The sequence below is a fragment of the Solanum verrucosum genome, unplaced genomic scaffold (genome assembly GCF_900185275.1).
Source record: "Solanum verrucosum unplaced genomic scaffold, falcon-dt-bn FXZP01000205.1, whole genome shotgun sequence".
In the NCBI taxonomy this organism is placed as follows: Eukaryota; Viridiplantae; Streptophyta; class Magnoliopsida; order Solanales; family Solanaceae; genus Solanum; species Solanum verrucosum.
This window is the reverse complement of record NW_026019950.1, coordinates 1,311,154-1,334,933: the sequence shown is the minus strand read 5'-3', so window position 1 is coordinate 1,334,933 and position 23,780 is coordinate 1,311,154. Positions and strand designations below refer to the sequence as shown.

At 34.9% G+C, this 23,780-nt stretch overlaps 3 protein-coding genes across 4 annotated transcripts; all 3 read left to right on the top strand.

Moving 5' to 3' along the window:
- Positions 1–47: 47 nt before the first annotated feature.
- LOC125813955 (late embryogenesis abundant protein At5g17165-like) lies at positions 48–2,526 on the top strand. The gene is made up of 2 exons (XM_049493436.1): positions 48–279; positions 2,072–2,526. The coding sequence occupies exons 1-2, from the start codon at positions 167–169 to the stop codon at positions 2,340–2,342; spliced, it is 384 nt and encodes a 127-aa protein (XP_049349393.1). The 5' UTR covers positions 48–166; the 3' UTR covers positions 2,343–2,526.
- Positions 2,527–5,942: 3,416 nt separating this feature from the next.
- LOC125813926 (pentatricopeptide repeat-containing protein At3g18110, chloroplastic) lies at positions 5,943–12,513 on the top strand. Of its 2 annotated transcripts, XM_049493404.1 has the most exons (4): positions 5,943–9,643; positions 9,779–9,979; positions 10,860–10,950; positions 11,459–12,513. In XM_049493404.1, the coding sequence occupies exons 1-4, from the start codon at positions 6,030–6,032 to the stop codon at positions 11,981–11,983; spliced, it is 4,431 nt and encodes a 1,476-aa protein (XP_049349361.1). In that variant the 5' UTR covers positions 5,943–6,029; the 3' UTR covers positions 11,984–12,513. The 2 variants fall into 2 exon arrangements, with proteins under 2 accessions (XP_049349361.1, XP_049349362.1); XM_049493405.1 differs by lacking the exons at positions 10,860–10,950; positions 11,459–12,513 and adding an exon at positions 10,299–10,418.
- Positions 12,514–17,097: 4,584 nt separating this feature from the next.
- On the top strand, positions 17,098–23,780 carry LOC125813936 (aluminum-activated malate transporter 4-like). The gene is made up of 6 exons (XM_049493416.1): positions 17,098–17,652; positions 18,078–18,215; positions 19,551–19,814; positions 19,906–20,042; positions 20,417–20,563; positions 22,926–23,780. Exons 1-6 carry the CDS (start codon positions 17,277–17,279, stop codon positions 23,583–23,585), a joined length of 1,722 nt encoding a protein of 573 aa, XP_049349373.1. The 5' UTR covers positions 17,098–17,276; the 3' UTR covers positions 23,586–23,780.

Sequence of the window (23,780 nt, the reverse complement as noted above, 5' to 3'; positions counted from 1 at the left end):
TGCGAAAGAGAAATGCAGCTCATTTTTTTCACTATAAAAAAAGGGGGAGACAGGCAAAGAGTGTGATCATCATCACATAGGGGCTTTGCTCTTTATCTCTGTGAATTTTCAGATTCTCTTCAGAAACTCCATTTTTTTCTTCTTCTTCTTCCTTAGTGTGTATTGTATGGCCGCCAATTTGCAGGGCCGTGGACTCGTGAGCTTGGGGAAGCGTGTTGTTAACCAGATCAACTACGCAAGTGCTCGAACCACTGCTAATTCACCTTCCCTCTCTGGAAGGTATGGTTCTAAATTTGATCTCTGTGAATGTTGTTTTGTCCTTTTACCGTTTTGCGTTAGCAGTTTTGGTGTACCTATTCAGTGTACAGTGTTTGCTTTCTACTGCATTTATTCGTATAGATGAGCTTAATGTTCGATCTTTGTTTACTACAAGTAGTATTTTGTGATTTTTGCTTAATTTCTGAGAAAATTATGCGATCCTTTTGTACTCTGCTAAGTTCTGTGATGGATGAATTTGTTGGTCAAACAATGCTCGGAGTTTACGATGCTCCTTTCTCTCTCTGATCTTGATCCTCAAATTTAGTGATTCCATTGAGCAAGAGTAAGCATGAAGAATCTTTATGATTTCCAGTATTTGGTATTACCGATCAAATACGAGATCATTTCAATTAGATTTACAACTTGTAGAGCTAAACGTTGTATTTTACCAGTTTTAGTTTGTTTTTTCCAGATCTAGCAACTGTACACGTCTTCTAGCTAGCTAGCTGAGATTTTTTGATCCGATTTGTCATGGCATATGCTTTTTTTCCCGGAAAGTTAGAAGTGTATTCGTCTCTCTGATCTGGCGATTTTCTGTTCTGATTTCTTTCCTGTTTAATGTATTTCCAGAAACACTGATGCTGAATCATGTTATTTTCACCAAAGCATTATTTTAGGCATACTTCTGTCAGTCACGTTTTTTTCTTCCTTGTTTATCAAAGCAATGTAATGCGTGCTGAAGTGGAGTGCGTATCGGATAAGGACGTCTCACCCACTAATAAAAATTTCTGGCACAGATAATGTTCCCTGAGCCTAACACACACATGTTACAATTGATCTGAACCGTTAATCTTTTCCAAAATTACGAAATTTATTACTCCATTTGCATGTATTTCACGGTTAGATGACGATTAGCATTTATTAGAAAAAGAAAAAAGTTAGATGTAAAGATGTAACCGTCTAACCTGATCTCATAGAAGCTTGGGAAGTTAAGAAAAGAATAGGTGAGTAGGTGTAGGTCTGTAGGTGAACCTTTAGGGACCCATATAAAACCAAAGATGAAAGATAAAAATATTACTCCATCCGTTTAAAAAAAAATGACTCATTTCCTTTTTAGTCTGTTCAAAAAGAATGACCCCTTTTCTTTTTTTGGCAACACTTTAACTTTAATTTTTTACATGACATGTTTAAGACCACAAGATTAAAGGGCATTTTGGTATATTTGACATTACTTTAATTTTAAATCACAAGATTTAAAAATCTTCTTTCTTTTCTTAAATTTCATTCCAAGTCAAACTAAGACATTCTTTTTTAAACGGAGGGAGTAGATAGAAGCTCTTGATTAGACATGTAGGGCTGGAGTTATTTTGCCTTTTTTGAAGCAACAATATTGCTGATGATTGATGGTTGACACTGTTCCTTCTTGGTGGGGGTTGGGGAATGGGACCTGTATCCACCACCATGATCAATAATTATGCTATGCCCCACGTACAGTAGTTGAGCTATTGTTTGCGCATAAATTTCAAAATCTATAATCAAACAGGAGCTAGAAATACAATGAAACTAGTCATGACTAGTTATAGATACCAATATCAGATTTCCAACTTTGCCGTACTTATAATTAAAGTTAATTGGTTGGTTTCAAGTTCTTTATTAGGAGGAACCCGACATAATCACGTGAGTAGACCTGACATTTGGGCACTAAATTAATTAAATTTTGGAGTGAGATATATAATTCCAAGGCCTAATATGTATCTTGTACCTATACATTGTTGATTGAATTAATAAGTAATTGATTGATTGTTGTACACAGGAGGGGAGTGCAGACATCAGTGTACGACAAGAACCCGGAGGATCATGTGCGCGATTCGGTTGTGCCTGATGAAGTGATAGAGCCGCAATCAGAAAAATACTGGGCTCCTCACCCACAAACTGGGGTGTTTGGGCCAGCAGCAACTGATTCTGCTGGCGCGGAACGTGGCTTTCACTCCCCACCCGCCACTGGTGCTACTGCTGAATCTATTTTGGAGCAGAAGACATTCTTCCGCCCTCTCGAGGACTTGGAGAAGCCCATGCTTAATTAATTTCACGTACTTGAGTAAACTTGCTTTATAACTATATATATTGGGTACAAGTAAAGCTGTTTGTTTGTGTTTATGCGAGTCTCTAGTTTAGTTTTAAGGTGCAGTATAGACTAATAAGGTATTAAAAGCTGCACTGCTTTTGAAGGTTCGTTCATATGGTAATGTAATATGGGTGTCTTTTACCACTGCTACGTAACTGCTGATGATGAACTTTTTGCTTTCAGAGTATTACGTTACTTTCAAAGTCTTTATCATTTGGAATTGGGAAAGTGATTAGTTACGTATATAGCTGTGCCAATGGCATCAACTTGAGAAAAAGATGAGATTAATCCAAAATTGAAGCTAACCAAGATAGGGAAATGCACTTTAGCAATTGGGCCTCCAAAATATCCAACTTTATCGGTTCATAACTATTTTCCCTATAATAAATGATAGTCATATCCACATCACTCATCTATCCTATAGAGTCCCGTACCACTACGGCAAGCCCATTATCTGTTACTCCACCTGTCCCTACTCTCCAATACTTTGTCCCTATTCTGCTTTTTCATGTAACTTCCTATCTTATTGCACTCTTGTTCCCTCTGGGACCAAAGATAATGAATTATAGGATGGGAAAGATTGAATCACGATTTTAAGCTAGCGTTTGGCCATAGATTTTCAAATACTATTTGAGTGAAATTTCACAATGTGTTTGGTCATAGTATTTGAAAAACATATTTCATTTTTTTAGAAAAATATGATTTATACCTATAAGTTTTAAAAACTATCAAAACTAACCATAAGTTTGTATTACAAGTCAATTGAATCTTCGTTGCAACAAATAGCAAGTAGTGTCCATGACACTGGAGCAATGTGGTAGTTTGGAGTGAGTGCAACAAGCATCATTCCATACATCGTGAAGTAGACAAAGCACATGACTTTGTTACCTGAGCCGATTGTTCATAATTTTCATCAACAACCATATCAATACTTTCATATTCACTGAATATTTCATCACTACTATGGTGTTCACGTACAAAATTATGTAATACAACGCAAACAACTACTATAGAGAATGTTTTTGTAAAAGATAAAAGTTTGGTGTAAAATTTCAATTTTTAAAAGATCCCAAATAATGAGATCTGACCCAAATACTAAAAAGAACTAGTATTTGGGAATTTGGGATATATATTTGCCAAAAATATTTGCCGAATAATGACAAATTGTATGAACAAACACTATTTGCCAAATTTTTCCCCAAATATTACTTGAAAAATCTATGGTCAAACGGGTCCTAAATTTTTATATATATATATATATATATATATATATATATATATATATATATATATATATATATAACCCTAGACATAAACTAATTAAATATGTCATATGGGCGCAGGAAGTATTATTTGTCTATCTTACACGTTCCTCGTACGAAATTCACTTAATTATTCTACAACAGGGACGTGAGAATTGATAACAATCAAATGGCATCTAATAACTGTTAAATACATAACTATTATTTACTTAGCTTTATAATCTTCAAAGAATAGAAAAGTATCTATACTAGAAGATTGTACTTGTCAAATACTCCTAATATAACATAAGTTTTATCACGTAATTAAATGGCCCTTCTGGCCGATTCCAGTTAACATGGTTATATATTTATAAGTTACTATAACAAAACAAATCACTTTATATTTTGAATTTTTAAATTTTTAATCAATCATCTTTTAATATTTGCCTCAAACAAAATATATAATTTTAAATTTAGTTAATAAAATTTCAATTTTTCGGTGCACTGAAAAAACGTGACCCTTACACGGAACTGAAAAAATCGAAGTTCCAAAAAGGGAACATTGAAGTCGAATCGAAACATTGAAAAATTAAATTAATTCGATTTCAATTTTCCGGTGTTTGTGCTCACCCTACTTGGAGGGTGAACTATGTGATACTTTGACTGCACTCACTATTGCAGAACAGGAGTTGGTCAAGTGTAAAATCAACTTGGTAAAATTTATAGATTGTTATGTCATTGTCAAATTCTTTTATCCAAGGGGCTCGAATGCGAGACTTCTTGGTTAAGAATGAAGGAGTACTTACCACTCCATCACAACCCTCGTTGGTCATTGTCAAACTGATTTGTTCTTGCTTGTCAAAGAATTGAGGGTTCAAATGGAACATGTACAATGTTGCAAATACATTCAAGAACTTAATGAAGTTAGTAATCTGATAAAGAAACTTTTTTATGATAGACTCAAGAACTTAAGTTAAGTTCGTAATTAGTAGTCTGATAAAATAAAAAAAAACAACATTGTTATAACAAGGAGTATGAACATTTTCCCGGTAATCGAAGACCCTTATAACCATTCTTTTTTGTTTTTATGAGGATATATTAACAAGGAGTATACTTAAGTGAAACTGGAAATTTTGGGGTTAAATTTGGATAAAAAAATGGAACGAGAAATGCGAAAAACTATTTTCATAGAGTTTTTAGTTCTAGAGTTAATTTTTATATGATTACTAAAATAATAGTATTATTAAACTAAAAAGACATTTTTTTGTTGAAGAAAATTATGCCAATATATTCAATATAATTTCACAAAATGGAGTACGAAGAGATTAAGGTGTACGCATACTTTTCCTACCTCAACGATAAAGAAGTTGTATCCAAAAGACCCCTGATTCAAGAAAAAATATAATCCAAAATAGTTTAATTAGAAAAAGGAAAAGAAAAAGTAATAAAAATACAAAAAAATCAGTAACTACAATAATATAACATAATAGTCAAACTATAAGACAACAAATAATATTAACAGAAATTATAAAAAGGACCAAAACCTATGAGAGCAATACTACCCGTATGAATGGATAGCAAGACAATATATTGCTATCCACTAACCTCTATCTTAATGCTTTATCTATTTTTTAAAAATCTAAAGTCGTGTTCTTGGTAAGTTGGAGCTGCTTCATGTCATGTCTAATCATTTCTCCTCTATATTTTTTTCGATCTATTCCTACCTCACATAAAATTATCCATAACCAATCTCTCACACCTCCACACTGAGATCCTCTTCACACGTATGAACCATCTCATTTCACTTTTCGTATTTTGTCCTCCACCAAGTCTCCCAAATTGTTTTGATATCTTCATATCTAATTCTATCTCTCCTAATATGCCCTTACACCTATTAGAACATGCTCATTTCCGTAATTTTCGACTTTTAAAAATAAGAATTTTTGACTAGTTAATACTTTGCCCTATACAACTTAGTCAGTCTAACTATCACTCTATAAAGCTTGTGTTTTAAATTTTGACTTTACCTTCTTATCACATAAGACCTCAAATACAACGCGTTCACCCTACGACTTTCTAGTCTATTTCTCTTCTTTTTTTTAAAATAACAAATTCAAAATACTTAAAACTTTCTGAACGACTTTCCAATCAAGCTTAGCTAAATTGAAAAAGATTAGATAAATTTTTTTTTTTTCCTAAAAATAATAACTATTAATCGAGTAACCGAATTCCAACTTTCCCTCTCTTTGCCTAATGAGCAAATCCGTATAATAAGTGTGAGATATATGATAAACAACCCGCCAAAAAACAACAACAAATATCTTTGTCAATTTCTATAACAGCAAATACAAACAAGAGAGCTCTCTACTAGCTTCAATTCTTCCCCAAGGCAATTTCTTAGGGGCATGGCGGCATCTACGGCGCTGCTAAGTATTGCTCCGCCGCAGTTCAACTCAACAGCAAAATCAAAGGTAACCCGAAAACCCTCTTTTTGTTCTTGCTCTATAGATTCCTCAAATTCTGCTACTACTAGTTCTACTGTTAGTGAAGAGCGAGATAATACTCCCAAGAAATTTACATATACCAGAGCTTCTCCATCCTCTAGATGGCCCCACTTGAAATTCACTGACACCCATCAAAGTTCACAGCCCTCCCCGTTATCTGTTGCCGTCCCGTCTGTAAAAGATGTTGAATTTGATTCGGGAAGTGATGGGAATGTGGGTTGTTATGAGGGAAGAGGAATGGAGAAGGGAGAGGAGTCGTTGAACTCAAATGGGTTTCAACTGAATGATGAAACCCAAGAGGTTTTGGGTAGACCCAGCAGGACTAGGGCGAAGAAAATGACGAAACTTGCTCTCAAGAGGGCGAAAGATTGGCGTCAGAGGGTACAATTTTTAACTGATAAGATTTTGGGGCTGAAATCTGAGGAGTTTGTAGCTGATGTGTTGGATGAAAAGATGGTGCAAATGACCCCTACTGATTTTTGCTTTGTGGTGAAATGGGTTGGTCAATCTAGTTGGCAAAGGGCATTGGAGGTTTTTGAATGGTTGAATCTTCGAAATTGGTATTCTCCGAATGCCCGGATGCTTGCAACAATACTTGCTGTGCTGGGCAAGGCCAACCAGGAAGCATTGGCTGTGGAGATCTTTATGCGGGCAGAGCAAAGTATTGGAAACACAGTTCAAGTATATAATTCAATGATGGGTGTTTACGCTAGAAATGGGAGGTTTTCCCGGGTTCAACAGTTACTTGAATTAATGCATGAGCGCGGGCTTGAGCCAGATCTTGTGAGTTTTAATACTTTGATTAATGCGCGTCTCAAATCAGGCCCTATGACACCAAACCTGGCAATTGAACTTCTTGATGAAGTAAGGAGTTCGGGCACTCAACCTGACATAATAACTTATAACACTCTGATTAGTGCTTGTTCACGCGAATCAAATGTTGAGGAAGCTGTAAAAGTTTTTAATGATATGGAAAGTCATAGATGCCAACCTGATTTGTGGACGTATAATGCTATGATTTCAGTTTTTGGGAGATGTGGAATGGATGGTGAGGCTGCAAGGCTGTTCAATGAACTGGAGGCAAATGGCTTTTATCCAGATGCAGTGACATATAATTCACTGCTCCATGCATTTGCTAGGCAGGGGAATATTGAGAAGGTTAAAGAAATCTGCGAAGAGATGGTGAACATGGGTTTTGGGAAGGACGAAATGACTTATAATACCATCATTGACATGTATGGGAAACAGGGTCGGCATGACCTTGCATTGCAAGTCTACAATGACATGACATCTTCTGGTCGAAGCCCTGATGTAATTACATATACAATTCTTATTGACTCACTAGGGAAAGACAATAAAATGGCAGAGGCTTCAAAAGTGATGTCTGAGATGCTGAATGCAGGGATAAAGCCAACAGTGAGAACTTACAGTGCCTTGATTTGTGGTTATGCAAAGGCAGGGAAGAGGGTTGACGCAGAAGATATGTTCGACTGCATGGTACGTTCTGGAATTCATCCGGATCACCTGGCTTACACAGTGATGCTAGACATGACTCTGAGGTTTGGTGAGACCAAGAAAGCAATGTTGTTGTATCATGACATGGTGCGCAATGGATTCACGCCTGATCTTGCTCTATATGAATTTATGCTCCGATCTCTTGGAAGAGCAAATGAAGAAGAAAATATCCAGATTGTGATTAAGGACTTGAAAGAATTGGGTAATTTGGGTCCGCAATCCATTTCATCTCTACTTATTAAGGGTGAATGCTATGACTTTGCAGCCAAAATGTTGAGATTAGTCATTGAGGAGGGTTCTGAATTTAATCATGATGACCTGTTATCTATTTTGGGTTCATACAGTTCATCTGGGAAGATCTCAGAAGCTATAGAATTGCTAAATTTTGTGAAAGAGCATGATTCCAGGTCCATGTCCAAGAAACTTATAACTGATGCCTCAATAATTATTAACTGCAAAGCTCAAAATTTGAATGCTGCATTGGATGAATACCACGAGACAGGTGATTCATATACATTCAGTATTTCTGTGTATGAGTCCCTCATCAAGTGTTGCGAGGAGGCTGAACTGTTTGCTGAAGCTTCTCAGATATTTTCTGATATGAGGGCCAAGGGTGTAAAACCTTCTCAGGATATTTGCGGGATAATCACTGTCATTTACTGCAAGATGGGTTTTCCAGAAACAGCACATTATTTGATTGACCAGGTGGAAGCAAATGGTATGCTCCTTGGGGACATCTCATTTCATGTAAGTCTTATTGAAGCATATGGTAAGCTCAAAATAGTTGAAAAGGCAGAGAGTATTGTGGCAACTATAGAACATCGGTATGGTGTTGTGGGAAGGACGGCTTATAATGCATTAATACAAGCTTATGCTTTAAGTGGTTTCTATGAGAAAGCTAGAGCTGTTTTCAATACCATGATGAGAAATGGTCCATCCCCAACAGTGGATACCATAAACAATCTCATGCAAGCATTAATTGTTGATGGCAGATTAAACGAGCTGTATGTTCTGATCCAGGAACTGCAAGATATGGGTTTTAAGATTAGTAAGAGTTCCATTCTTTTGATGCTTGAGGCATTTGCTCAAGCTGGTAACGTATTTGAAGTGAAGAAAATTTACCATGGAATGAGAGCTGCTGGATATTTACCTACCATGCATCTTTATAGAGTTATAATTGGGTTACTGTCCAGAACTAAACAAGTGAGGGATGCTGAAGCCATGCTTTCTGAAATGGAGGAAGCTGGATTCAAGCCAGATCTTTCAATATGGAATTCAATGCTCAAGTTATATACTAGAATTGAAGATTTCAAGAAGACAGTGCACATATACCAGAGAATTCAAGAAGCTGGACTCAAACCAGATTTGGATACTTACAATACTTTGATAATAATGTACTGTAGAGATCGTAGACCTCATGAATCTCTTTTGTTAGTGAATGAGATGAAAAGGCTGGGTCTATTCCCTGAGAGAGACACTTATAAAAGCCTGATTGCTGCATTTTGTAAGGAGCTGATGCTGGAACAAGCTGAAGAACTCTTCGAAAGCCTGAGGTCAGAAGGACATAACCTCGATCGTTCTTTTTATCACTTAATGATGAAAATGTATAGAACCTCTGGAAATCATTCCAAGGCTGAAAAGCTAATAGAGAAGATGAAGGAATCAGGGATTGAACCATCTGATGCTACGATGCATTTGCTGATGACTTCATATGGTACTTCAGGCCATCCAATGGAAGCTGAGAAAGTGCTGAATAGTCTAAAGTCAAATGGTGTAAATCTCAGTACTCTACAGTATGGCTCTGTTATTGATGCGTATCTCAAGAGCAGAGATTATGATACTGGCCTTTTGAAGCTCAAGGAGATGATTGGGGAAGGTCTAGAACCAGATCACAGGATATGGACTTGCTTTATCCGGGCCGCTAGTTTATGCGAATACATTACTGAAGCCAAAACTCTTTTAAATGCTGTCGCTGATGCTGGCTTTAATCTTCCTATCAGGCACAATTTGAATTTAATTTTCTTTTCTCTCTTCAAAAACTTCTATTTTGTGGGTGTGTGGGTGTCTTTTGAGGGATGGGTTTGCTATATTCTTCCATTTCTCACTTCAATTAACTGTTTGTCTCATAATTGCAGGTTTCTAACAGAGAATTCAGAGTCTCTGGTGTTGGACTTAGACCTGTACCTGGAGCAAATTGAAACCGCAGAGGATAAAGCAGCATTGAATTTTGTAAATGCTTTGGAAGATCTGTTATGGGCTTTTGAACTCCGTGCCACAGCCTCATGGGTTTTTCAGCTGGCTATTAAAAGGAGCATTTACCATAATGATATTTTCAGGTACATTGACTTGGCTTGCAACATAATAGGGAGATCTATACTTGTAATCGTGGTGTATTTGATGTATAGCTTAGATATCCCACTTTTAAAAACTGCATGGCATCTGGAAACCTCTTGATTTAATCTTTTTGTCATTTCTTTTGTATTTTTTTTAATGGAATGCACAGGGATCTTCCAGATGAAATTTGGTTTGATTTGCACCTCTTACTCGAAGAATCTGATATCATTTGTTGAATATGTTGTTCATAATTGTCTCTTTGAAAGATTAAAATGCCAGTTTTTGCATCTTCCTTTCTCCAGTTCTCCTCAAATCCTTTAGGAGTTCTCTTGAAATCAGACTCAAATTCCTGCTGGAATTGCGGCTGTAGACTTACTATTGGATAAGGGTTTCTTAGGTAACCATTACACTACCAAATGGTGCATTATACACCGCTGGAACTCGATTCCCCCCCTCCCTCTGTGTGGGGGTCAAGAAACTTGGGTTCTAAGTGATTAACCCCCAGGAATCACACACTGAGGTAGGATAGTTAAGGTTTCACTAGCCTAGGATTGCAGCTTTTCTTTGGGGTTATTGCATACTTCTGAATGCTGCATCAAAACTAAGTTTCAATTTAAAGATTGTCATGAAATGCATGTCACAATCTTGATGTCCATGTAACGAATTAAGCAGACCCTCCTTGATCTTATTTTTTGTCTCTCTATTGAAGATCCTGTTTAAAGTTGCTACTTGTGAATGTTGCATCAAAACTAAGATCAAGGAGGGTCTGCTTAAATCTTTACATGGACGTCAAGATTGTGACATGCATTTCATGACAATCTTATTTTTGAAGCTTTACTATTTTTGCATTTTTATCTAATTGATGTTCACCTTATTCTGCAGAGTGGCTGACAAGGATTGGGGGGGTGACTTCAGGAAGCTGTCTGCGGGTGCTGCTCTTGTTGGTCTCACATTATGGCTTGACCATATGCAGGCAATGTTTTCCTTTAGAAGCTTATATTCCATGACCGTATCCCAAAGGAAGAATACATGTTCAAGCTCTTTAAAGCTCCATATTTTCTATATAAAGATTTCTTTTTCAATTAGGGGATTTGTGAACTAGCTCCTCTCTGCTGATTCATATTGATGAGTTCAAAACAAAATTGCTTAATTGCAGCATCATAAAACTTGAGTTGTGATTAAATGCACTGATCTTATTAGCCGATCCCTACAGCTATATCTAACAAACTTAACATTGACAAAATTCCGTTTTTGTTCTTTGAGGGGATAAATCGAAGTCTTGTTGCATTATAGTTGTAGCATAGCTTAATGAACTAACAAATATTTATTTATTTATGTCCATGCTTAATATATATTTGTTGTACTTTGTTTTTGTTGTGTTGCTTTATAAGATCCTTTTGATGACTTTGCCGTTGTTGTCAAAGTTTCCTGAAGGTAGCCCAAAGTGAACAGAGCTTGACATAATCTTACTGTTTCTGCAGGATGCATCCTTGGAGGGCTTTCCTGAATCTCCCAAATCCGTCGTACTGATTACTGGTAAATCTGACTACAACAGAGTTTCTTTAAATAGTACAGTGAAAGCATACCTTTGGGAGATGGGTTCTCCATTTCTACCTTGTAAAACTCGGACTGGAATACTTGTTGCAAAAGCTCATTCCTTAAGAATGTGGTTGAAAGATTCCCCATTTTGCTTAGATCTTGAGTTGAAAAATAGGCCTAGCCTTCCGGAGATGAACTCAATGCAGCTTATTGAAGGATGTTTTATTAGGCGTGGCCTTGTTCCTGCTTTCAAGGAAATTAATGAAAGGCTTGGGCCAGTAAACCCGAGGAAGTTTGCAAGGCTTGCTTTGCTGTCAAATGAGAAGAGGGAAAAAGTTATTCAAGCTGACATTGAGGGGAGAAGGGAAAAGTTAGCCAAGTTGAAGAGTACTGCTGTCACAAAGAGGAGGAATACAAAAAGCTTCAGGATGAACAAATTTGTCAGGGTGTCTGGTCCTGCAAAATGATGGCGTTGCCTGAGAAATTGATGCTCTTGTCCTCTGTGGGATCAAAAGTTCCATAAATCCCGAGTTCTATTGCATGTCAAATTCCAGAATATAGTCTGAGAGACATTCTTTTCTTAGGATGAACGGTGTAAATAGCTGACTGAGGAAGGAGCATGTGGAGGTGTCAGTGTCACGGCGAATGCAAGTTTAATCAAGAGGAGATCACAAAACTTCAAACAATTCCAGAGTTGCAAGGGAAGTTCAATCAGCTAACCTAACAAAATCATATAACAGTTTTCCCTTCAGACGTTCTCTATTGCTGTCTGATTAATTAAACAATATCCGGAACTCCTCTCAGTAAGTTTCCCCACTGGTTCAGCACCCTCCCCCACTCTGACCCTACAAATATACCCAAATCTTCTTCAACAAAGACTCACATTTCATCATTGTTATATATTACATGCATTCCAACTTTGCTTCCAAGTCTTCTGCAAAAAATTTGATCCACTCAACAACTATTCTTGTACATTAAGGAATTGATTGATTTGCTTTTTCTCGCAGAGTCACTCTTATGTAGTTCTCATTAACGAGGCTCAAGACACACATGTGGCCCCTAACTAGAGGTTGTCAACCTGATATATTGATCCCATGAGAGTCTTGCCCGTGTTTAAGGTTGAATTAGAGGAGCTTTAGAAAGCCTCAAGGGCATGAGCTCAAGGAATCTCTGCTTGCTTGTAAGTTATTACCTCTCTACAGCACTTGTGTTGCCGTGCAGAAACCTGATCATGCTCTACATGCAACGGTTGGAATGTGAAGTCGCCGTGTTATCTATGTAGGCATGTATGTAGCTGCAGCCTGCAGGTTATTCTTGGAGATAGAGAGTAGAATTAAATGTTAGGCAGGGAGAAAACGCGCTAAATGTGCCGTTATACCTAGTTTTGGGCCATGTTTTATATATTGCTCATATGAAAACCAGTCCCCTTTTGTGTGGTCAAAGAGAAGCAAACTTTGACAGGACATGCCCATTGATCTTTCTCAGTTCTTTTTTCATATTCTTCTTGTTTGCTGTTTTGCTCTATTTTGTTTAGTTTCAGTTTGACTTTTATTTTTCAAGTTAAAACCAAACCAAATCATTAGTCAATTATTTTTTTCCGATTTGACTTGGTTTGTCGGTTTTTTTGGTTAGTTATATCTATTGCAATTTGAAAGGACACTGAAGATGTAAGTGCCAGGGAGATGCCCATGACCATGACTTTCTCTTCCTTCCAGTGCTTTGTTGGTTGTTACAAAATCAACTAACAAAAAAGTATTTTCTTTTAAAACAACAAACTAATTACTATATTATAGTTTGATGTTTTTCAAATCAATAATAAATATGATAAAACGAAATTGATATAAGCGTAATATTATCAATAACAGTAGAAGTTAGTCTTATGAAGCTAAATTGAGAGAATACTATGATATTATTGCACTTTTCGATTCTCAATAAAATTTCAATTTTATCCCTAAATGAATATGTCAAATAATGTGAACCTCTTTTTGTGGTCAATTCCGATGGCCAGAAGGCACATAAAATTGAAATAAATCATGAAGATTCAATTATGAGATACACAAACATTTATGAAGTTAGCTCTATCAACTTATTAGTCGCTATCTCATATCACCAATAAAGGGGGAATATGGGCCTTTAGACAACGATGAAGGTAGGATTTTTATTAAACAAAATCAAAATATAAAATAAGCACGAAAAGATTGTAGGATGATAAATTGGGTAAGGCAGCGAAGGGAAAAGACTAATTTTATTTCGCCTTATCATGTTATTTTTCACATTATTTCCTACTTTTATCTTGCTCCATCATCCTTTGAAATAAGAGTAATTTAGAAAATGGAAAATTACATTGTATATAGAGCTAAAATTTTGGTTTAATAAATATATATACAAGTATTGACATCTCTTAAAACAAGTTGAAGGTTTAGTCTAGTTAAAGTGTTGTGAAAGTTCCTTGAGGTCGCGAGTTCTAGCCTTCCGCCACTGGTCATCTCACCTATTGGATCAAATTTGGGTTTGCTTCCATCTAATGAATCAAAAATGCTCTTAACTTATTAAAAATAATTCAAATTTACACCTCCTTTTACCTATTAGATTAGAAATTCCCTTAATATATTATAAATGACTCAAAAATATTTTCTAATACTTAATTTTATATGTCAATAACTTTTTTTAATGTACTTTGGCAATTGATTTAGTTTTGTTTTGAATCGTAACTTTTTTTTGGAAAGTTTCGATTATTTGTTTCAGAATTTATTTGGTACTAAAAATACATATGAGTGAGAGAAAGAAAGGAGAAATCTTAAAAAGTGACGTATCTGACTTGAAATCTATACAAAATTATTAATTAGTGAGATAATATATAATTATTTCACAATATAAAGTGGATTAGTATATATGATTCTAATGTTAATGTGATTATGTACTTTCTCGGTTTCTCCTAACAAATGGCACTTGAATAACTGAAAGCTATGAGCAACAACCAAACCAGAAAAAGAAATAAGTAATGTGCCTTACTAAAAATACATATGAGTGAGAGAAAGAAAGGAGAAATCTTAAGAAGTGACGTATCTGACTTGAAATCTATACAAAATTATTAATTAGTGAGATAATATATAATTATTTCACAATATAAAGTGGATTAGTATATATGATTCTAAAGTTAATGTGATTATGTACTTTCTCCTAACAAATGACACTTGAATAACTGAAAGCTATGAGCAACAACCAAACCAGAAAAAGAAATAAGTAATGTGCCTTACTTCTATTGATGGAAAATAAATACTATGAAAAATGGTACTTCAATAGTTGAAAGCTATACTAACATGGGTTGTAATGCATTAGTGGGAGTACTTCACCCTTAACCAGAGGTCTCAGGTTCGAGTTCTGGGTATGGAGAAAATCATGTTGGGAGCGCCACCCCCAAATGGGCCCTGCAGAGCGCGATCCGGATATAGTCGGAGCTCCAATATGGGATCCGGACACCGGATGAAATACAAAAAAAAAATAGTTGAAAGCTATGGATAACTACAATACCAGACAAAAAAAAAATTAAAATAAGTTTTAAAAAAAATAAAGCAAATAATTTAGAATTGGTCACACAACCTTTGGGGAATTTTGACCTCGTCGATCACTAAGTCATGCTTTGAGATTCATAAAAGTCAAATTGACCTTATGCATAAAAAAAAAGTTAACGAAGAAAATTTGAATAAATTCTATTTTGTCTCTCTAGCTTTATCCCCGCCTCTACAGGTAGACCAACTAGTAAAAGCAACCAACATGGGTTGTGGTGCACTGGTGAGAGTACTTTACCCTTAATCAGAGGTCTCGGGTTCGAGCCCTGGGTATAGAGAAAATTCTGTTGGAAGCGTCACCCCCAAAATGGGCCCTGCAATATGCGATTCGAATTTAGTCGGAACTCTAATATGGGTTTCCGGACACTGGGTGAAAAATAATAATTAGTAAAAGCAAATGGTCTACCACTAAAAGTTGTTATACAATAAATATAATTACTTCATTTTTTTATTCATATTCTAAAACTATAGAAAATTATGGTTGAAAATGTTTTCCAAAGTTTATTTTAGGATATTAAAACTACTCATAGTATTTCTTTTTATTTTATTCAAATAGAGAAACCAAAATGCTACGTGCAACTTTGTAAAAGCAACCGGCCTACTTATTGACTTCAGCTTTTTAATGATTTAATAGAAAATGATATCATTATCATTATTAAATGAGGATTAATTATTAGTTATCCTTATATTGGCGGTTGCTCATTGACTTACAAAACCTTATTATTATTATTATTATTATTATTATTATTATTCATTTTGTTAAAGTACTAGTTATAATTACAGATATTTATATTTTAATATTTAGTAATTTGATATGATTTTTTAGTGGAGATAATATTTTTTCCAAATAAAGCATGCTACTATATGGCGTGACAATTGACAAATATTCTTTACAAAGAAAAAGAGAAGTAAATAGAAAGGAAAAACAAATAGTAAAGTCTAAGCAAGTAGAAAAGATATATAAAAATAGAATTTATTTTTATGTAATTGATCAAGAAATTAGTTACAATTATAACTTGTTTGGATGATTGTTACGTGTTGTTTCATCTTATATTATATTTGATAAATAAAGAATTTCACACCGAAGGTGACTTGAATTTTTAAATATAATTTTGGATAATTTTTTTTTTTTTAGCTAATTGTTGGAGTTGTCAATTCTGTCAGACGTAAAGCTACTTAAATATTAAAGTCGAGCCTTCGATATTGAATCTTCCACAATGTCTGATCGTGCATACACTAATATCGCACGATTTGTTTAGGCATGAGGGATGATGAATGAAAGAATCTTACATTGAAGATGGATGGAGTGTCTTTGGACTCTTTATCTGAGTTGAATAATCCTTTCTCTTAAGTTAGCTTTTCGAGATGAATTAAATTCAAATTCCATTTTGTAATATTATTTTAATAAATATAATATTTTAGTAGATTATATCATTTTTCTATCACTATATAATATCACATATCAATTTAAAAAATTAACTTACAATATTATTAAAAAGACATTAGAATACAAAATAAAATTATTATTAAAAAGTTGAACGATTAAATTAATAAATAATCAAAGCATACACCAAATTCATCGTAAATAAAATAGACTTTTTACAATTTAACGATACAATAAAATTCAATCGGATAATCAAACAACCACTTCATTTAAATATAACAAAATAAATAAATACAATACATCTAACGATCGTATAAATAACTCAAGTTAGTAATCGGATTTTAATACAAATATGAGTAATGGTTGAAAAATGAAAAAACTAGGGAAGAAAAATTGATTTGTTTCGTGAAAAACAGAGATCAAATACATTAGTGAAATAAAATAAGACTTTTTACAATTTAACGATACAATAAAATTCAATCAGATAATCAAACAATCACATCATTTAATTTTAACAAAATAAATACAATACAATGCATCTAACATCATATAAATAACTCAAGTTATTAGTCGGAATTTAATACAAATAGTACTAATAGTTGAAAAATGAAAAATTGGGGAAGAAAAAATGATTTTTGTGAAAAAACAGAGACCAAATGCATCCAATCTTGAGATCCAGTTGACGACAGAAAACAAAAAAGAATCTCAATAATTTAGTCAAATTCAGATCAGATTATACACCATATAAGAATCATGCAACTTCTTCATCAATTTCTCTAACAATTTTGATCCAAAAAAAAATAAAAAATGGCAGCAGGAAATGCATATCTGGGTTCATTGAAGCAGAGCTTTCATGAAACAAGCAAAGAAAGATTGTTACTACTCAGAAAAGGTTATTCAGACTTGAGTGTAGGTGGTGGTGGTTCTTTTACAGGAAACGAGAACTTTCTAGAACGTATTCGTTATCGAGTTTCTGAGTACTGTAACAATGTCAAACAAGCTGCAAGTAAAGCAGTTAAAATGGGTCGTAGTGATCCGAGGAAGATTGTCTTTTCTGCTAAAGTGGGTTTTGCTCTTGCCCTTGTTTCGATTCTCATTTTCTTCAAAGAACCCATACCCTATATTGGTAGTCACTCCATTTGGGCGATTCTTACTGTTGTCGTCGTTTTTGAATTCAGCATAGGTATGCGAAAATCTCGTCTTCTTCTTCTTTTTTGATTTGGGGTAGGGAAGGGGAAATACCGGAAGTGATTACAAGATGTTGAATTGAATCCAATCCGTTGAAAGTTCAATAGTTACAATCAACCAACTGAACTATTTTAATTCTAAGAAAATTTCTTTTTTTTTTGAAAAAAATTGAAAAAAAGAAAAGAAAATTGGGGTAGGAGAAGGAAAATAAGGGAGTAGATTGATTACAAGGCGGTGAATCGAAACCTGACCAATAAGGTGAAAGTTCATGTAGTTCGGGTAGCCAACCAACTGAGCTAACGAGGGGATCTCCTAAAATTTGTTTTTATGTATCAATTTTGCAGTTTCTTTTATGTTTTTTGGATTGATGGAAGAAAAGGGTTATTGCTAATTTGAGATTATTATAACTTAAATGTGTAGGTGCAACGCTTAACAAAGGATTTAACAGGGCTTTGGGGACATTTTCTGCTGGAGGATTAGCTTTGGGCATTGCTGAACTGTCTATTATGGCTGGAGGATTTCGAGAGATTTTGATTGTGATCAGTGTATTTATTGCAGGTTCGGATTCAATTTTTAGAGTTTTAGTATACTTCAAGTTTTATGATTGTGTTTATGTATGAATCATGATGAAAAAGGTTATGTATTCATTTTGTCTTGTTTTTTCTGCTTCTCTTCATTAGCTTAGAGATTGAAAAAGTGAAGTGAGAATCAATTAGATCTAGCTAGAAACTATAAATACGTTGACTATATAAGTTAATAAATGTAAAAACAAAAGCCAAATTGGACAGAAAATGAAAGTTGAACCATATATCAAGTTTCTAAATTTGATGCAACTAGAGCACTTAATTCGCATCCTTCTGTGAATTAGGCTTCAATCTTTCAACTGTTCAATGCAATGCGAACTGTTACTTAATTTGTTCTCTGAATAGGTTTCGTGACTTCAGAATATTGAAGGGGGCAAAAGGCCAAATTTTCATAATCATGGTATGAACAGCTGCTTATGCAGAAAGGCGTGAACTTGCTTCTTCATATAATTTTGATTTTAGGATTCGAGGGTTTTCAATTTCTTCTTGGACTATATATATATATATATATATATTTTCGGAATATTGGATTAGAAGGATTTCAAACTATAGGTGATTAGTAGCACAAATGGAACAAGGAAAGAAATACAGAGAGGGTCTTCTTCCAGCCTGGCAATTGGGTGACATGAACAGTAAACTGGAGAACGAAAAGATGAAAGGAATCTGAACTATTATCTCCTCAAAATAAGCACCTATATTAGGCGCATCTAAAGCATCAATGAAACTATGTAGACAAAGGCATAGTTCTCCACTCTTGAATTGAGTGAACCTCTTGACACATATATGCCCCTCGGGTTCCAACTTCATAAAAGAAGAATAAATCAGTCTAGTATCCTTAATAAAATGCTTAGGTTCAATAGCTTACTGAAGAACGTTGCATTAATTCAGATTTCAAGAAAATCACACATCTATAACAATTGTTCCAAAGGAAAGGAAAGGTTTTTTCAGTTTATCTTACCTCCCATGTGCCTTATGCATCAATATCACAGCCAGAATCACCATTTTTCTTCTTCTATCATATCTAAGCGTTAAATGGGACATTGAGAGGAAGAGTTTGCTTGCTTACTACATGATATAAAAGCTAATAATGGCATTTACTATATATGATTATATGTTCCAAGGCTAATACATACTATGATATCCTAATCTGTACTTTTCCTATAATATATACCATACTCTCTCTCTCTCTTTTGCTTTCTCTTTCTAATTCCTTGTACCTTTTGGTGAAAATATGCGTGTGTGTATATATATATATCCGGTAAATCACTTCTATCCTACTCTCATCTCTACCTTTCTCTCTTTCACTCAGGGTTCTGCGCAACTTATATGAAATTGTTTCCTCCACTGAAGGAATATGAATATGGATTCCGGGTTTTCTTATTGACATATTGTATAGTGCTAGTATCGGGGACTTCGGATTTTGTAAAGACAGCTGTTTCTCGATTGTTACTTATTGGGGTTGGAGCTGCTGTTTGTTTGGTTATAAATATATGCATCTTCCCTATTTGGGCTGGTGAAGATTTGCACAAATTGGTGGTGAAAAACTTTAAGGGCGTCGCTACTTCTTTGGAAGGTAAAGATTCTTTCATCTCTTATCTTTAGGTTGTCTTGGGATAACATAAACATGATATGCTTGACTGATATCTGCCATGCTTCTTTTTTAGGTTGTGTCAATGACTATTTGCAATGTCTTGAATACGATAGGATACCATCAAAAATTCTTCTTTACCAGGCATCTGATGATCCTATCTACAGTGGTTACAGGACTGCTGTAGAGTCCACCAGCCAAGAAGCTTCTCTGGTAATTCTATGTTTATTGATGCTTAACTGTGAATATGTTGTATTTCCTCCATTCCAAGTTGAATGTCCCATCTGGCACTATATTATCCTAAGGTCTGAAAGTGTTCAACTTTAAATGGGTATCATGTGGAGGTTAGTAAGTTTTGTATACTAATAAATCAAAGAATAAAGGTAGAGCACATATAACTAATAGTTGAGGCTGATAAGTTTTGTGTATCAAAGAAATCAAAGAATAAAGGTAGAGCACGTGTAACTTATAGTGTAGCTTTACAATATTTTGGATGGAAAGAGAAAAAAGAAGAATTTGGACATTCATTAGGGATGGTGGAACAAAATCTGTTTTCTTGGGTTGCTAATTTTGGTATCTTGGTTCAGTTAGCTTTTGCTGTGTGGGAACCCCCTCATGGACGATACAGAATGCTCAAATATCCTTGGGGTGAATATACTAGAGTCAGTGGTGCACTACGACACTGTGCTTTCATGATAATGGCAATGCATGGATGTATTCTTTCGGAAATACAGGTATAGCTTTTTCTAAAAAACTCAAACTTAGCGTAAAGCAATATGCTGCACAGATTTTTTTGTTATTTTATATTCCATACGTTTGAAGCCTAACTCATACCTGCCAGTTACTTTCTTTCTTTTTTCGTTTTTAGTCTGTTATAGAATTAGGCAGCTTGAATAATCATTAATCAATAGGAATATTTTAGATGTATAGTCGATAAGTACTTAAATTAATCAGCATATGTATAGGAGAGATGTACTTGAATTAATCAGCATATGTATAGGAGAGATGTACTTGAATTAATCAGCATACTCGACGTGTGCCGTTCTACGTAACCTTTTTATTTTTTTGATAATGGTGGTGTTGGGGTTTGCTCACCTCTATTATTCCACCGAGTACCTGCTACTTGGTAACGTTGCCACCAAGGTTTAGGAAGATGGAAAGAAATCACCTAACCTTTTTTTGTCTCTGCTGGGGTTGAACCCTAGTCTCCAAGGTTTTCACCCACTATATTAACCGCTAGACCACACCTTTTGGGTGCAGTTCCACATAACCATAATTAGGATATGGTAGACACATAGGAACTATGCTAAAGTTAGTACCTGTTAAGGGGTTTGCACTCCCTCTGTGGTAAAACACAAAAGGTGTGCGCAGAACTATTAATTAATTTTTAATCAGATGAAAACTCAATTGATTCTTCAGTACTAATTTTCAGAATGTTGACATATCAGATTAGTTAGTTAAGTAATTGACAGGTCTCATTTGTTTGACTAACCTATTTGGCTTTGGGGATAAAAACTCAACCTTGGAACTACAGTTTTGGTTTGCTTTATATATTTCATAAAATGTTCAGAGTTTTCTCCTTTTTTTTTTGTAATTTTACGTAGTAGTCAAATATCGACCTTTGTGCCCTTCACAAAGATTAACACCATGCCACTGGATTGTTTGATAAATACAACAACATACCTAGTGAAATCCCACAAGTGGGGTTTGGGAAAGGAGGTGTACGCAACCTTACCCCTTACCCCTACCTTATAAGGGTAGAGAGGTTGTTTCCGATAGACCCCACTTTAGGAGTGCTTAAACCTTGAAGCTGGTTAACTCTTAGGTTGGACGTTTGGCCCTTAATACAAACACCTTAGGCCCTTAATACATCCGTGGACTCTGTCTTTAAGAGGGAAGCACTAGCTGGACAGTAGAAAGAGTCTTTTCCTTCTTGAGGATGGCAGGAAAGGAAACATAAGGGAGGGTTAGAATCACCACTAGCATGGCCAACTACACCAACTCCTTAATTTAAGGATATTTTATGGAATTAAATAATTAGTGTAATAAATAAGCTACTTTCTTTGGGATCTTGGGCGGATAGCGGGAATATAACCAGCATAGCAAAGTGATATAAATTACGAACAAAATATGTGAATGAATGTGTTAATGATCTGGAATAATAAATGAGAAATTTAACTTAAGAAAACCAGTCACTCCAAACTTTGAACTCCATCTTGATATCTTCTTAATTAGAAATTTGAACTGGTTGAATTTTTTTCTTATATTACATATGTAACTTCTCTTTTTTCTTCATAAGCACCTTTCTTTGCTAAATCCCATGCTTTAATTGCACTAAATGGCCCAACTGGTCTTGGTGCTTTTCACCTTTGATAACTCTAGTCAGATCTTATCAATTGTGTATCATTTCTAACTGCCAGCTTAGCTGAACACCCTTTCATTTTGGTTATAACTTGATCATCTTTTACGCAAATAAGTATCCTTAAAATGTTGAGATGACTTTTGTCCTAGTGTCATCCTTTTATTACTTAAACAGTTTGAAGGAAGCTTCTCAAGAAGTATTTATATAGAAAACCCTTTAATGTCAGCTTCAACTTAAGTAACATGACAAAATTTCATCTAGCGTGATGGCAGTTCACCAAGCTTTTTTAGAAATGCTCTAATCTCGAAGGAGTTTTGTCCAAACATACATCATCTTAAAATTGGGTTATATTTGGCTATCGGTTCAATGATGAAGCTTAAAAGTCGTGTTTTACTAAGTCTTACTATAGACCAATAAGACGTTCTCTTCAACATTCATAGATATGGAAGTGATCTTGTAAATACAGTTTCTAGGTTCTCCACTTAATAGACATAATATATATATATATATATATATATATATATATATATGTTTATATCCGTTTTAGTATCTTTTCCTCTAAATAAACTAAAAATTCAAGAATCTTTGTCTATTCATCAGTGACAGCTAGCTGCATAAAATACATAAAACTGATTTTGGAGCTATATATATTGCTTGTTTGCACTTGTTGTGGTTCTTGATTTTAGATAAAAAAATTCATGCTCTCTTCGTGCATTTTTTTTTCTTTCTTGTAGGCAGCATCTGAATTGAGGCGGACTTTTATGAAGGAGATTAAGAGAGTTGGGACTGAAGGAGCTAAAGTGATACGACTGCTTGGGGAGAAAGTTGAAAAGATGGAGAAACTAAGCCCTGGAGATCCTCTCAAAGATGTTCATGAAGCTGCTGAGGATCTCCAATTGTTGATTGACCAAAAATCTTATCTTTTGGTTAATGCAGAGAATTGGGAAAGTTCAAAAAGACCTAAGAAGTTTGAAGATCCTGAACGCCTACAAGAACTTAAGGACAATGAACCTAAACCAATGGTAATTAATTCCCTTAGTGAAGCTACTCTCCATCTAAGGTCTGCTCACACATTGAAACACATGGATACTCTTAATCCAAATGTAAGTGTCAACTTTTCTACTTCACAATGGGGTTCCTCAGCAGATGTATTCGCGCAGCAGACAATGTGGCCTTCACGGCTTTCACTTATTGGAGATGTGATTTTAAACGAACGTGAAGTACGAACTTTTGAAAGTGCTAGTACATTATCACTGTCAACATTTACATCCTTGTTGATTGAGTTTGTTGCAAGACTTCAGAATCTTCTTCGTGCATTTCAAGAGCTCAGTGAAAAGGCAAAATTTAAGGAACCTGTAGATGCAACTGACACTAAAGAGGCAACTACTCTTTGAGGCAGGTTATGTAACCTTTCCTTCTGCTATTGACAATCACAAAGATGTTATCGATCATGTCAGGTTTTGGCTTGGAATGAAAGCTATTCTCTTGAAGATGTTTTTGAGATGATTATGTATACTATAACTAAGAATTGTAGAAATGTCAAGAAAAGGTCTCTGTTCTGCAGCATGTTTTCAGAGCTGTGAATCCAA

Coding starts and splice junctions, on each gene's coding strand:
- LOC125813926 (XM_049493404.1), top strand. CDS start 6,030: ATGGCGGCATCTACGGCGCTGCTAAGTATTGCTCCGCCGCAGTTCAAC. Junction 9,980..10,859: donor TACCATAATGATATTTTCAG/GTACATTGACTT, acceptor CTTATTCTGCAG/AGTGGCTGACAAGGATTGGG. Junction 10,951..11,458: donor TATGGCTTGACCATATGCAG/GCAATGTTTTCC, acceptor CTGTTTCTGCAG/GATGCATCCTTGGAGGGCTT.
- LOC125813936 (XM_049493416.1), top strand. CDS start 17,277: ATGGCAGCAGGAAATGCATATCTGGGTTCATTGAAGCAGAGCTTTCAT. Junction 17,653..18,077: donor CGTTTTTGAATTCAGCATAG/GTATGCGAAAAT, acceptor TTAAATGTGTAG/GTGCAACGCTTAACAAAGGA. Junction 19,815..19,905: donor CGTCGCTACTTCTTTGGAAG/GTAAAGATTCTT, acceptor CTTCTTTTTTAG/GTTGTGTCAATGACTATTTG.
- LOC125813955 (XM_049493436.1), top strand. CDS start 167: ATGGCCGCCAATTTGCAGGGCCGTGGACTCGTGAGCTTGGGGAAGCGT. Junction 280..2,071: donor TCACCTTCCCTCTCTGGAAG/GTATGGTTCTAA, acceptor TGTTGTACACAG/GAGGGGAGTGCAGACATCAG.